Below are 14,939 nucleotides of genomic sequence, written 5' to 3'. Positions count from 1 at the left end.
TTTTTTCATCAGTATGGTCCACTTCTGTTCTCAAGCTCCATCCTTAGGTTAAAATTTCACTTTGAGTTAGGATTTTACAGACAGTTGTCCACGGTGTACATGGTCCAGTCATTCCTTGCCACAGAATACTGCGTTACGACCTCGTAGGTCAGCAGACAGTTGGATTCGGTCGACGCAGTTTCGCTGTAGCTGAAGTCGATGCATGAATGATTTCGGTGACAAAGGATGCCACATTCTCCTGCTGTTACGGCTGATGTAGTCATGGATGGTTTGGTCACCTTTCTCCCCATCGTTGGTGTGTAGTAGGATCCTGGAGAGAACATGAAACTGAGATAGTGAATTCATCCATATTTCTAATCATTCTGTCCAATACATATATTTCCTTCAGTGAGATCTTTAAAAAAATATTGCGCCCAAAATGCTAGTTGTCCAGAAACATTACAGTAAATAGTAAAAACTATCAGTATCAGCTAACATTGTAATGGATCCAGGTCCAGTGATCAGAAGCATGGGTGTAGATCTACGCGATTTGGAGACACTGACATGTTCCAACCAAGTCAGCAAGCCTAACCACTCGATCCCATTTGTCGCCTCTTATGAGAAGTATGGGTTGCTGAAGACCAATTCTAAGTCGGATCTTCACCGGTTTTAGGTCAACTATAAGCATCAGCTACGGTGCCATAGGATACTGTACCACTACCACATTAGCACTCTAATCATGACAATAAACTGAACATGGTAAAAGGTCGAAGGGACGTCTAGTGAAGTGTTATATTATTATGTGTGCTGACATGAAGAAAGTAACATCAGATATGAAGCTGTTATGGAAATTATAGATCAGTCACGATCTAAAAGCAGAACACTCACGATATCGCTTCGTAGCCCCGACACCTTGTACATCAACATGTCCGATATTCAAATGATTAGTTGATGTAGAACGCCTTGTGACACGGATGAAGCGAATGGGGAAAGGGACATTGCAAGTGAAGATGAATTTCTCTTTCTTGGCGACAGTGCTTGACACATTCCCACACCACTCCACCTGGGCGTCAGAGCAGAGGCTGACATCTTTGTCCATCACTTCCACGTAGGCATTTCTCATGTATACGCCTACAACGTAGAAATAGTACATTTTAGACACATTTCGTATATTAATCAAGAATGTGTAAGGAACAAAGGTGTAACAATGACACAATGTTTTAAAGAATCAGACATTGCAACTACACCCATCCCTCCAATATAACGGGTCATAAAATAGCTCACTGTCAAAAAATGCCATGTTTGTTACGAAATGAAGACATATGTATAATTTGTTAATATCTATGATATTGGTATTAAAAGGATGATTTGACATGCTTACTATTTCAAAAATATAATGATCAAATTCTGTAATGTGTGTGTGTGTGTGTGTGTGTGTGTGTGTGTGTGTGTGTGTGAGTGTGATGTGTGATGTGTGATGGATGATGGGTGATGTGTGATGGATGATGGACGATGTGTGATGGACAATGTGTGATGTGTTATGGATGATGTGTGATGTGTGACGGACGATTCGTGATGTGTGATGGTCGATGTGTGATGTCCACGTAGGCATTTCTCATGTGTTTAACTGCAACATAGAAATAGTACACATTCGACATTTGTATATTAATGATGAAAGTCAGTAAGTATTGAGTATTGGTATTACGACCGTTGTAAACCGAAAGGGCATAATTGACACAGTTTTAAAAAATCAGACATTGTAACCATCCCCATCCCCTCCAATATAACGGGACATATAGTAGTTCACAGTAGCTAATGCATATTTGTTACGAAATGAAGACATGTGTATGCTTAAGGTAATTTGATAATATTCACAATATTGGTTTTGAAATGACCATTTGACATTATTACTAGTTGAAAAATAAAATGATCACGTTCTGACGTACCTTTATCGATATTCTGTGAGATGTGTGTAAGAGTGACTGAGTGATGAGTGATTTGTGATGGATGATGGGATGGTGGGGGTTTATGCGTGTGTTTATAGTCAGAGGTTTCGACAAATAAACATAACAATTTTTCTTTCGTTGTCCTGAATCTTTTGTTCCTGCTTTTGTTCAAAACTTGTTTAACTCCTTACTTATATCTACGTTAATTAGTCTCTAACAAATATTTCATACTGCTGTAAAAGATAGTCACACTTCGGTTCCTTACCCCATCCATTGTTGGCTGCTGTGAGGGTGATGTTGCTGATATCAAAGTAACCTCTCAGGTCCACCTCCCACCAGGAAGGATTCGTAGTGCTTGTTAACGACCCCGTGTTGGAGTATATATTATTGAGGGCCTGGCTTGCAGGATATCCTGGATTCGTACTACTCTGTTTGGCAAGTTTACCAAAAGCAATGTTTTCACCTACAAGGAGAGACAAGAACTATTGACATAAAAAGGATGCTCAGATTCAATTGTGCAAATATGATGATCTTTGTTAAAGTTATCTCATATGATGATCTTTGTAAAGTTATATGTGGTCCTGTGTATAGAACTCAGGTAAAAAATCAGTTGATGTTAAGCAACGATGACCGTGGAGAGTCCTTGGATGGATGACCGTGTTTGGCAGCTTGACTCCTAAGGGGTTTCAAGGACTTCAGTCCTGCCTCACAACAAAGCACAACGAAGCACGTGTGTTCAAAATTGCTGTATTCACCAAACTGAAAATGGGTGAGATAAGCCATGTGACTATTAACCTTCTAGCGCTTCACAGGCAGCTTGAGTTATCGAGGTAATAATAATCTGATTCTGATTTCAGTGTCCAGTGAGCAACTAGTCAACAAATGAATTATTATTATACAAAAGTGACTAAGAGGTGCTATATCTCTAATTTCATTCCCTTTGGTTTAAACTGTTTGAGTGACATTTTTTATGATCAATAGTAAGGACAAATTATTTCTATCATTGACAACTTCTGTTTTGCACTATGATGGGACGTTCGCGACAGATCCATTTAACTTCGGACTCATTTTTTATGCCATCTTTTGAAATCTATCTATATGACATGACTAGGCCACAACACCAACATGACAAGCAAAGGCACTTGATGGTATTTGATTAATGTATTTAACGGATTAGTAGACAACTGACGCTACCAAAGTTGACTTTAATAGATTATGTAGACATTACTAGGCAAACGTCCGGTGTCTTATGCAGCCGGTACTGCCCTCGTTTTGTACACTCCCGGCATTTACCACCAACTTTGAAAATATGCCTTTCGAACTTTCAGTCATCACGTAATAAATGCGACGACATTATGGAGACTAATTTAGACAGAAACATTGATATCATGATTCTTACAGAGACAGGTTTGCAATTTGTGGATGATGAATCTAAAATTAGAGCTATGACTCAAGCTATCAAACAAGACCGTCACGTGTCGGAAGAGTCGCAGTGTCAGAGACAGTATAGAGACATTAAAAGTTAAACTTAGGCCAAAGTCTACATAGAAGTCAGTTCATTGGAATTCATGAGCTTTCTTGTCAGTCATGGAAGTATTTCAACAGATTTCTTTGCGATATGCCATCCACCTCTTTCTGCTAGATATAAGCTAACTTCTGCCATGTCCCTTGATGAATTTCCAGGGCTTTTGGATGACATCTGCGTCAACAAATCAAGGCTGTTCTTCTTGGAGACTTCAGTTATCATTATGATAACAAGACCAATCATGACACGGTGAACCTAGAAAATATGTTAACCAATAGGGATTTGTGTCCACTTGTTGAGGGCCCAACACACAAGAACGGTCACATTCTTGACTGGGTGTACGTAATTACTAGGGAGTCAGTTAATTTCATCACAAGTACAAGAGCTGTGGATCTACAGCTCTCTGATCACTATTTCTTCCCAGTACCTAGTAATAGCAATTCGCTGCAGTTAAATGGATTCCTCGGCGTTCAGGTCTGACCTTTAGGACTCAAATCTTCTGTCTGATCCACCTGCTTATTGTGAAAGTTTTGCTGCTGCTTACAACCAAGTTCTTCTCGAGCTGCTGGACAAACACGCCCCGAAAAAGGACAAACGCATACCTCACAGACCTGACTCCCACTTGATTTTCACAGATAAGCGAGGCTAAGGCTGATCGAAGAGCAGCAGAGAGACGTTGGCGGAAGTCATGTTTGGAGGTGGACAGACAAATCTACTGCAAAGCTAGGAATCAAGTTTAATATCCATTAAAAAGGCGAAGAATGACTTTCTAAACATATTTTCGAGACCATGACAGATTCTAAGGCACTCTACAAACACATGTTTTCTCTCATAGGAAAAATAACCAATCAGGTTCCTCCTGATACTGGCGACCCGTTGGTGGTAGCAAACACCTTTTCCAAGTATCTCATGGACAAAATCAACACAATCCGATCCTCATTCCCATGCTACCAACAACCAGCAACCCAGTATGACACTCCAGCGCCACTAGAGAACCTGCTTTGTGAATTCGAACCCTTCTCATAAAGCAAGCTCATAAACAGATCCAAACCAACATCCTGCTATCTTGATCCGATTCCAATACAATTCCTCCTGCAAAACTTGGATATTCTATTACCAGTGGTTGTCTCCCTAATTAGCGCCTTCATCCAATCAGGACAGATGCCGTCAGTTCTGAAAACAGCCATAGTAAAGCCTCTTTTGAAGAAATCACCCTTAGACTCTGAAAATTTAAAAAAAACTCAAGGCTTGTCTCAAATGTGTCATTTTTTCAAAACTTCTGGAAGGAGCAATTGCTGAATATCACATCTATAGATAGGCCCTTGCATGGTTCAGCTCATACCTTTCACAGATACACCAATCTGTATTCATTGCTGGAAGTCTATCTGATCCTCAGGACCTTACATGTGGAGTGCTACAAGACTCCGCTGTACATAAAGCCCCTTGCCACTGTTGTTAAAGATCATGATATTCTTCGCCATCAATACGCTGATGGTTCACTGATGAAGATGTTCAAACCTGATGCCTTGAGTGTCAACCCTGCTACGGAGAGCCTTTCACAGTGATTTGACGACGTCAAGGATTGGACGTCTAACAACAAGTTGAAGTTGAACGATTCGAAAACCGAATGTTTGCTGATTGGATCTAAAGCAAAACTAAAACATGCAGACTTGAACTTGCTAACGTTTGGGTATTGCACTATTACGTTATCAGAATCTGTCAAAGATCTTGAGGTCATCATCGATCCAGACCTTTCGTTTTGACAGGCATATCAATCATCCTGTGAAAACGTCATATTTTCAACTCAGGAACATCTGGAGCATCAGAAAATATCTGACAGTCGATTCCACCAAAATTCGAGTTCTCTTCCTCGTCATCTCGAGACAGGACTATTGTAGTAGAGTTCTCAGACCCTAACAAACAAGCTTCAGTGAGTGCAGAACACAGCTACAAGAATCATCTCAAAGATGAGACATACGAGACCACGTAACGCCAATTCTAATGGAATTACACTGGCTTCCAGTCTCACAAAGTCCTCTGTCTACCTTACAAGTGCTTAAACAATCAAGCTCCTGCCTATCTTTCGGACTTACCCACCCTCTACGTCTCCACCCGTTCCCTACGCTCAGAATCTAAACAACTACTTACTATGCCTAAAGTCAGAACTCATTATTATTATAGGATATTTATATAGCGCACATATCCAGGCAACTAGTGCTTGCTCAAGGCGCTGGTGTTGTTTTCCCCTCGATCACTGGATGTTAATCTCAACGGCACATCATATTATCAATCTCAACTCCCTGGGGAGTATACAACTCTTGCAGCCACTAGGCGCACCGATTTATTGTGGCTTTCTCATCCTAAGGTACCCATTCACAGCTGGGTGGACTGGGACACATAGTCACAGTATTTTGTCCAAGTTCACTGCACGTTGCTGTACCCGCAACTAGGCGTTTACACGTATTCATGTGGCCAACATCTGTTCATATACCAACGGATTCTTGGGTTCTTTTAAGTGCACAGGGTTGTGTACTGTACACCAGGGTTTGTGACAACACTGAAAGAGTCTGCACACAAAGTTGACTCCAAGGTTTTTACACCCGGTCACAGGTGGGCTCGATCCCGACACCTCAACCTCGCTGGATCACTAGCCTGGCACCTCAGCCAGCACGCCCACGGCGTCAAGGACTGTCAACGTTCATTTGCCTTTGCCGCTGTCTCATGTTGGAACTCTCTTCCTAAGATGATTCGTCTCTCTGAATCACTATCAACCTTCAACACAAGCCTTAAAACCTATTCTTTCAAGACAAGCTTATCTTCTCTGAATCTTTTTTTACAACTGTGCGCTTTGAGCATGCATTGAGCATGGAATTAGCGATATTCAAATTGACTGTTATGTTAGATACTTTATTAACTAAAAAGACGTAAAGAATGAGTGCAAAAATCAAGAATGACTCCTATTCACGTTCTTTAGATGGTGTAACAGAACATTTGTAATATAAAGGTAGGAATGAGGTACACGTCGCCTCAGAAAGGTGAGTTCAGCTCACGCCCTAGACTTTGTAGTGAGTGAACATTGCTTGACGTTGCACAACAATTTTGCAGCTATTCGTAGTGAGAGAAATTATGCAAATTATATCCTTTACATAATTGCGTCTTTAAATCAATCACTCCTGATTAATTACCTCAATTAATACTCAGAGACGTTTTAGATGTGACTGTCTTTTTTCAGCTATGTACATTTTGTTTTTCATCAAAGATTAAATACTCAAAGATAGAATACCCATCATGTGTGTTCTGCAGTCTCGTTGCACTAAGACAGAGTGGCCAGTATACGAGCCGACATCGTTCGTCGTCCGCATCAACAATGTGAATGAGAAAGACAGTTCTTAACTCAGAATTTGATTGCAGCCGACATGAGATATCAAGCTTTCTTTACACTCTGCATACATAACACCCGTCAATAGAATGCGGTTCGTCAGCATGAACATAAAGCTGAAAAGACATACACAAAAAACGGCATGTAAATTTCACTATGAATAATTCATGAACAAAACATGGATTGTGTAAACATCTAGTATTGATTAGCATATACTGGCATCGTGTGTGTCTCGTAAACAGTTTTATCTGATCTCTAATGCAATTGGACACTTCTCTGTTCCTTGTTCAGCCGACCTTTACTCCAGGTGTACAAGGTTGCAAGAGGCATGACAATACTCACGGAGTCCAATATCAGTATACGATACGTTTGACAAGTAGATTTAATTAAAACTTCACGAGTCAGTTGAGGACATTGTGCATCTGTTTAACGCTGCGCGCAGCAATATTCCAGGTAAATGGCGACAGCATGTAAATAAACGAGTCAGAACCAGACAATCCAGTGATTGACAACATGAGCATCGATCTATGCAACTGGGATACGATGACGTGCATCAAACAAGTCAGAGAGCCTGACCACCCGATCTCGTTAATCGCCTCTTACTACAAGCACTGGTTATTGAAGATCAATTCTAACCCGGATCTTCACGGGTCTAGCGACCTGTAGCCACGTTTTACATTGTGGTTTACATTGTGGTGTCAATCTAAAGTGTTTAACGGGCTCTCAAACTGTGCTGGCTCCTTCGTCAAGTGAGGAAGAATACACTCCGAAACGTCGTATTATTCACAATAAAGAAGTTGACACCCATAAATCTTGCTTTTCGTATGCATTCCACTTCTAAAGGCCCTTCAAAGATTTGAACCTCCACTGAATTGCAAAATCAAGAATGACTGCTGTCCATGTTCCTTGGATGGTATAGCAGCACAGAATCCTGTGTTTTATCAAATCACAGGTTATAGTTTAAAGCAACGAATCGGGTACATGTCACCTCAGAAAGGTGATTTTAGTTTCACTTTGTTCACATCCTAGACTTTGTAGTGAGTGAACACTTGACGTGGCACATCCGTCATGCGGCTAATCGTGGTGAAGAATTATATAAATGATATCCTTTACATGTTGTTAGCATAATCAAGGATGGTCCTCTAAACACAATCACCCCTGATTACATATCTCAATGAATACTCAGTGACGCTTTAGCTGTGACTGTCTTTGTTCAGCTAGGTATTTTGTATAAGACAACATATTATGGAAGTCAATTCTTTATTTTATGTACAACGTTTACAGACTTTTCCATGCCACTTCGTCAGGTGAATGATAAAGGAGTTGACATTCATGATATTTTGTCTTATACTTGAATACCAACCTCTACATGTCCCTCAACAAACTCATTAGGTACTTTTGGTTTTTCATCAAACATTAAACACTCAAAGATAAAATACTCACCATGTGTGCTCTGCAGTCTCGTTAAACTAAGACAGAATGTTAATGTGGCCAGTATACGAGCCGACATCGTTCGTCTTCTGCATCCACAATGTGAATGAGAAAGACAATCCTTAAAGATCGCATATACTCTAGGGGGGTACAAATACATAAATCACTGATTAGCATCATTATAAATGAAACCCCGTCATTAGAACTACTCATTTCGATCTTTAATTAACTTAAATCGACCTTTTTGACAACAGTGCACAATTCTCACCCTCGAACGAAATTTCCACCAACCAGAGGGGCGCGTCTCCGTGACGTAATGTGAGGTATACATATGAGGGGCGATGTAGAATTCATGTACATTTCAGGGGGGTAAATTATCTTGTTTACAGGTTTGTATAAACCTGAAATCGTGACAGTTGTTGTGAAAAATGAAAGCTATATGTTCTCATAATCTACTGTCATTTAATTTTGTCACCTGCTTTGCCTAGCTTCCGAGTTACAACTTGTTTTCAAAGACGATTCTGTCAAAATTGCTTGGGGTCGCTAGGCCTTATTTGTTCGAGCCATACCCTAGTGACACTGTGACAGTGAAAACGATGATCGGCCTCGCTCATCACGGGTACGGTTAATTTCTTCAACCTAAACAGTGCGAAATTAGGAAGGGTGTATACCCATCAGATGCCGTTATTTGAAAATATCCCCAGTAGTTCTTGTCAGATTGTAATAAAGTATCAAAGCAGTGTGGGCTTTTTCAGGTTTTCTAATGCCTGGATGGTATAATGACTGATCCAAATTGATCCCATTTCTGTCATGTCATGTAAAAATATGACGTCTATTACGTATGATATTAAAAATTGACATTTGATTTATTTGAATCCGTAAACTAAACAATCCAACTTTGCCATTGCTAGAATTTACTTAAGTAAATAGGTACATACAGTTTTATCACACAGCAAATGATTATATGTATTTGTTTTTGCCTCAATGAAGTTCTGTTCGTATTCTCAAAACGGTGTCGGCCCACAAGTTTTTTACATGCAATTAAAGTTGCATGCAATACAGCAATTAAGACTCCCTTGTTGTAACCCGTGTTAGGTGGTATAAACTTACACATGTTATTTGTCATCATTCACTTGATGGTCAGTTAACGAATTTATAACAGGTATAATTAGTGGTAACACCACTTAGATTACCCGACATAGGTTCCCATTTGGCATTTCTTGTGTCTGGAGTAAATACTCAGCATTATAAATAAAGGTCTGATGTGGAAAATGTATTTCATGTTATGTAATATGCGCATGGAATTGCAGCGAGAAGAATTATCAGCCGAGTTACAAAACAAACATCGGTCAAAGGATTGACCGATAACACGCTGATTGATAAATTACTTTTATCTTGCACAGTGGATTTGTCAAAAGGTAGTGTTTATGTAGATTTACTAATCTATACTGAATACACTCTGTCGTAAAGTGTCTTCTCTCAAAGGATTAACCGCCAATACATTGATTGATTGCTCATTATTGGCTAACTAAATTACTTTTTTTTAAAGAATGGCGGACATTATGCAATTAGTTGCCAGGTGTGTTATCTTGGGTGACCAATGAGACTATACACCAATGTGAAAACCTGAAACGATATATCACTTTTTCGCATATTAGACTGTTAAAAGACACATCACTTGGAACAGCTGCAAATGACTGGCATATCACTCCTTTTGTGGATATTGATGGATAAATTCCTCGAACAGATAATAGCCTGACATTGTTGCTTTAACTTTAATCTGTTTTAATTTTAATATTTGAATTTTGGTTTTATTCAACAGAATCATTGTTTTTGCCGTGAAGTGTAATGAGATAGACAACATACACTAGGTCGTGTGTGCGAGTTATTTTTTTTATTTTTATTTTTTTCCTTTATTATTCCTTTTCATACATGCATGTATAAGGCAGACATGATGTATGGACAATAAACATTTCAGTGATCAATAATTCGGTCATGTTATTCAGGTCATGCATAAGCGTAATGGATACGAACAAGTTTTAACAGATTACTTTATTTATACTATATATAATTCACAATGACACTACATAAAATTAAAGTGATAGCTGACAACACTGGAATTGATTATTTTATGGCGCTTCAAAGGATAGTTCAGGCAGTTCCTTCCATTTTTTTATAGTCACTATATCTGTTATTATTTCTTGCTATGAGTTATTCAATTTTACAAATGTCCTTTATTGATGAGACAAATCTGTCAAATGATGGGGACACCTGTTGAAGACTTAAGATGTAGATAAATCTTTTGGCTATGAGTAAGACCCAAACATTACACAGTATTTTGTGACTTTCAGATTACTTTCGAAATAGTTATTAATGAAATTCTCTTAATGAAAACAATCTGACATTCATAGAAGACATGTAAAATATTTCTGTTTTACAAAAAGAGCATAGTTTATCTTCAACTAACCTCATTTTCAGTAACTCTGTTTTTGTGTATATTATTACTCCGTTAATAAATCTGTACTGAAAGTCTAATAGCTTACAATCATTTGTACATTTCCTATAACAAACAAAGGCTTCTTTCCAGTTGATATCATTATCGAAAACAAAGTTCCAATGTTCTAATACTTTGGGAATATTATCATTCTTAATTAACTTATCGTAAAACATCCATGAGCTTGTATCATTTGACATCATATCGAAATTAATACTGTTGCTATTTAGCTGACATAAATTTTGTGTTTTGTTTCTAATAAGATGCTTCCATGTATCTGGGATATTGTGTAATAAACGTTGAAAATCTAGGAAAGTTCCTTTTATTCTGTACGCCTGATGGATTTTTTCAAAGCTGAGAAAGCCACTTTCACCACAAATATCTCTGATACTGTGTAGACCACGAACAAACCAATTCTTTATCATATATGAGGGTTTAAAATGATGATTTAACCACAGAGGTTGTACCATGGTTTATATCAAAGTCTAGATTGTGTTTTCTATAAAATATCCCCCAGGCCAAAAGAACATCTCTCCATAAAGGGCTGTCTGACTCAGGTAAACAATCAACCGCATTTGAGGCCAGAGCTTACAAATGTCTTACAGGAAAGATGTTAAGCGTTTATTCAACACGCCTCCAAAGAAGACATTATTCAGGAAACGTCGGGCAACTCCTGAAACCTTGATTAAAAATAAAAGGAAGCACTTATGACTCTCTGGACAAGAATATATGAATCAGGAAGAGAATATTATGTGAGCTAGATCTGTACAAGCAGTCGACTGTTCTAACTGTAGGTACAAATGTTCTGCAAACATCTCTGAAGAACCCCCCAAAGTATTTTAAAAACCTTTCGGAACTTATCCTCATACACAAGACAGAAAGACTTCGTTTGTTCAAACACAACAGAAAAGAAGACTTGCACATACCTGAATGAAGAAGAAAATGTTGTACAGAAAAACGCCAAGTTCACCGAACGTACACTTTTCAACTTGATGGGGAACCACACAATGTCTGTAAAACATTTTTCAGAAAAATCTTGGCATGTTGGTGAATCCTATATCAATCATGCTCTACGAAATAATAAGCAGGTGATGTTTGCTGGGACTGAAAAGAGGGGACACCACGAGCCACATAACAAGACTGCCACCGATACACTAAAAATAGTTCAAGACCACATAGAATCATTCCCAATCGTTGATGTTCATTACACCCGTCGAGATATGAACAGAAAGCTTTTGGCATCGACATTAAATGTAAAAAAAAAATGTACGAACTGTACAATGACAAGGACAAATCCATTTTTGTGGCCACATTTGATCTGCAGGCTGCATTATATACACCATGCTCACTTGTCAGTGAACGTTTCTACATGAAGAATTGAACTGTTACAATTTTACTGTATACGATTTAGCCACGAAGGGAGGTACATGCTTTGTATGTCCGGAAGTGGATGCCCAGAGAGGATAATGTGAAGTTGGTACATGCTTTGTATGGTCGGAAGTGAATGCCCAGAGAGGATCATGTGAAGTTGGTACATGCTTTGTATGGTCGGAAGTGAATACCCAGAGAGGATCATGTGAAGTTGCATCATGTCTGCAGTTTACCACCAGCCGTCAAGCATGTACTTCTGTGTTTAGGACAGAACAGAAACCAGCATGTCGCAGCCTCCCTATGTGTGGCCACTACTGAACACATCAATACAATTGACTACAAATTTCTAGAGCCAAGCCACACACAGATGGAGTGCGATTTATGTATTTATGTGCCAAACCAGTGGGACATTAATATAAGAATGGCCAAAAGGAAGGACCCATATATTGTCGCCCCAATACAGTTCACCGATGGGATGAATTTTCAGAAATATGCCCATGGCAGACCAAACTTGATACAGATGGTGGTCGTGTGAACTTGTTGTCAATCATCAGTCTGTTCTGGTATCCTTAGGCCTATTGACGCATATGTCTATAAGTGCATCAATTTGTTCTGGTATTTCTGTAGGCGCATAAGTCTGTACTGGTATGTCTATAGGTGCGTCAGTCTGTTCTGGTATTTCTGTAGGCCCATAAGTCTGTAGTGGTATGTCTATAGGTGCATCACTCAGTCCCGGCATGTCATTACTCTGTACTGGTATGTCTATAGGTGCATCACTCAGTGCCGGCATGTCATTACTCTGTACTGGTATGTCTATAGGTGCATCACTCAGTCCCGGCATGTCATTACTCTGTACTGGTATGTCTATAGGCGCATCACTCAGTCCCGGCATGTCATTACTCTGTACTGGTATGTCTATAGGTGCATCACTCAGTCCCGGCATGTCATTACTCTGTACTGGTATGTCTATAGGTGCATCACTCAGTCCCGGCATGTCATTACTCTGTACTGGTATGTCTATAGGTGCATCACTCAGTCCCGGCATGTCATTACTCTGTACTGGTATGTCTATAGGTGCATCACTCAGTCCCGGCATGTCATTACTCTGTACTGGTATGTCTATAGGTGCATCACTCAGTGCCGGCATGTCATTACTCTGTACTGGTATGACTATAGGTGCATCACTCAGTCCCGGCATGTCATTACTCTGTACTGGTATGTCTATAGGTGCATCACTCAGTGCCGGCATGTCATTACTCTGTACTGGTATGTCTATAGGCGCATCATTCAATTGTGAGTGTCAATGGGCAATTATGACATGATTATATATGTTAAAAGAAACATATTAAGTCTCAACCTTTTGCAATGTGTTATAAAGAATCAGAGAAAGCATATATTCACACACAAAATTTGTTTTCATTGTATTCTAAAACGTAAACAACACCAGCTCAAATCCGATAGCCAGCGCGTATGCATATGTTTAAATTGACTAGTACACATGAAAGGTAAAATGGTATTATATCTACCTAAATACTTCTTTATAGAGTCGCAAAGCGTAGTATTTCAAGCAAGCACTTGCTCGAAGTGAAGCCCTCTCTCCTATATATTCTACCTAAATGCCACATTGTGAAGCCCTTGTTCCTCTCCATCCCCAGCACAGCTTTAATCAAAAGTGTTTAGTCACTGATCGGTGCGACTTGGCCGGGCTGTCAAAAAGAGCTTAAACCTCACACATGTATCTTGAAGTTTCACAGATAAATCCTAGATTCTGTTTACATCCAATGAATATAGTTATATCTATCCAAATACCACTTTATAGAGTCTTTAAGCATGGTATCTGAAAGAAGCACTTTGCTCAAAGCACGGATAATCTACTACTTATATAGTCTCCCTGCTCAAGGTGATGCCCAGTGTTCAGTGTGACCCTGCCCAGGCTAATAAAATGAATAGCCAATTACACCTGTATCCATATTGCTTAATTGCACCATGGCAGTCTATTGATTAACTGCTTAAGAAGTTTGAAATATCGACTATCGTGTAAAAGTTTAGAAATTATCTATAAATCTTTCATCTTACCTATTTTTGATTATTTCGGCCACATAGGGGACAACTGTACCCAGGAACAGTCCATTTTACTAGAAAAATTGAACCTAGACGCATTGCGATCAATATGTGGTGCAGTTCGAGGAACAAGCCAAAACATGATATATGAAGAAACTAACCAAATACGATTTAAAGAACGTATAGATATATTTCTAAGCTGACAACATTTAATAAAATGAAGAATAATCTTTCGGCTCAATAGCTCTTACCTACAATACCTAATACTAATCATTATAACCTCAGTGGACATTTATCAGCGCGGACAGTTAAATGTAGACATATGCCAAAACTCGCTATACAGACCTAATAACAAAACTATTATCTTTGACCTAAACTATGGATCAAGAATATGCCAAATTATCCATTCTCAGCTTCAAGCTCGGTTGTATTGATTTGGATGCCGATAGGTTTGACAGACATATCTTCGACAGCCCATCGTGTTTGTGTGGTCATCCAGTCGAAAACGCTGTATATTTATTTCTTCACATGCAATAAATGCATGGAATTATGACACAAATACTCTTTCTATTTAAAGGAATTAGCATGAAGACAGTACTATGAGGATGTGCATCGCTCACTAGCAATGATCTACACAAATTATTGAAATCTATTCCTGATTACATAATAAAATCTGACCGATTTGATGTTTCATAAATACTTTTTTATTGACTGGCAAACAAACAAGTCGATATTCATGCATTACCCTTATCT

The 14,939-nt window shown here is 39.0% G+C and overlaps 2 protein-coding genes across 2 annotated transcripts; both read right to left on the bottom strand.

Annotated features, from left to right (window-relative positions):
• Positions 1-57: 57 nt before the first annotated feature.
• On the bottom strand, positions 58-8,339 carry LOC124271738. The gene is made up of 4 exons (XM_046706904.1): positions 8,273-8,339; positions 2,191-2,388; positions 868-1,110; positions 58-310 (listed from the first exon to the last, which is right to left on the bottom strand). Exons 1-4 carry the CDS (start codon positions 8,337-8,339, stop codon positions 75-77), a joined length of 744 nt encoding a protein of 247 aa, XP_046562860.1. The 3' UTR covers positions 58-74.
• Positions 8,340-12,675: 4,336 nt separating this feature from the next.
• LOC124271729 (cell surface glycoprotein 1-like) lies at positions 12,676-13,374 on the bottom strand. The gene has a single exon (XM_046706893.1). It carries the CDS (start codon positions 13,372-13,374, stop codon positions 12,676-12,678), a length of 699 nt encoding a protein of 232 aa, XP_046562849.1.
• Between the last annotated feature and the right edge of the window lie 1,565 nt (positions 13,375-14,939).

Source organism: Haliotis rubra, unplaced genomic scaffold (genome assembly GCF_003918875.1).
Source record: "Haliotis rubra isolate DU_JTF1 unplaced genomic scaffold, ASM391887v1 Scf1029, whole genome shotgun sequence".
In the NCBI taxonomy this organism is placed as follows: domain Eukaryota; kingdom Metazoa; phylum Mollusca; class Gastropoda; order Lepetellida; family Haliotidae; genus Haliotis; species Haliotis rubra.
The sequence above is the reverse complement of the archived record's forward strand: the minus strand, read 5'-3'. Positions and strand labels throughout refer to the sequence as shown.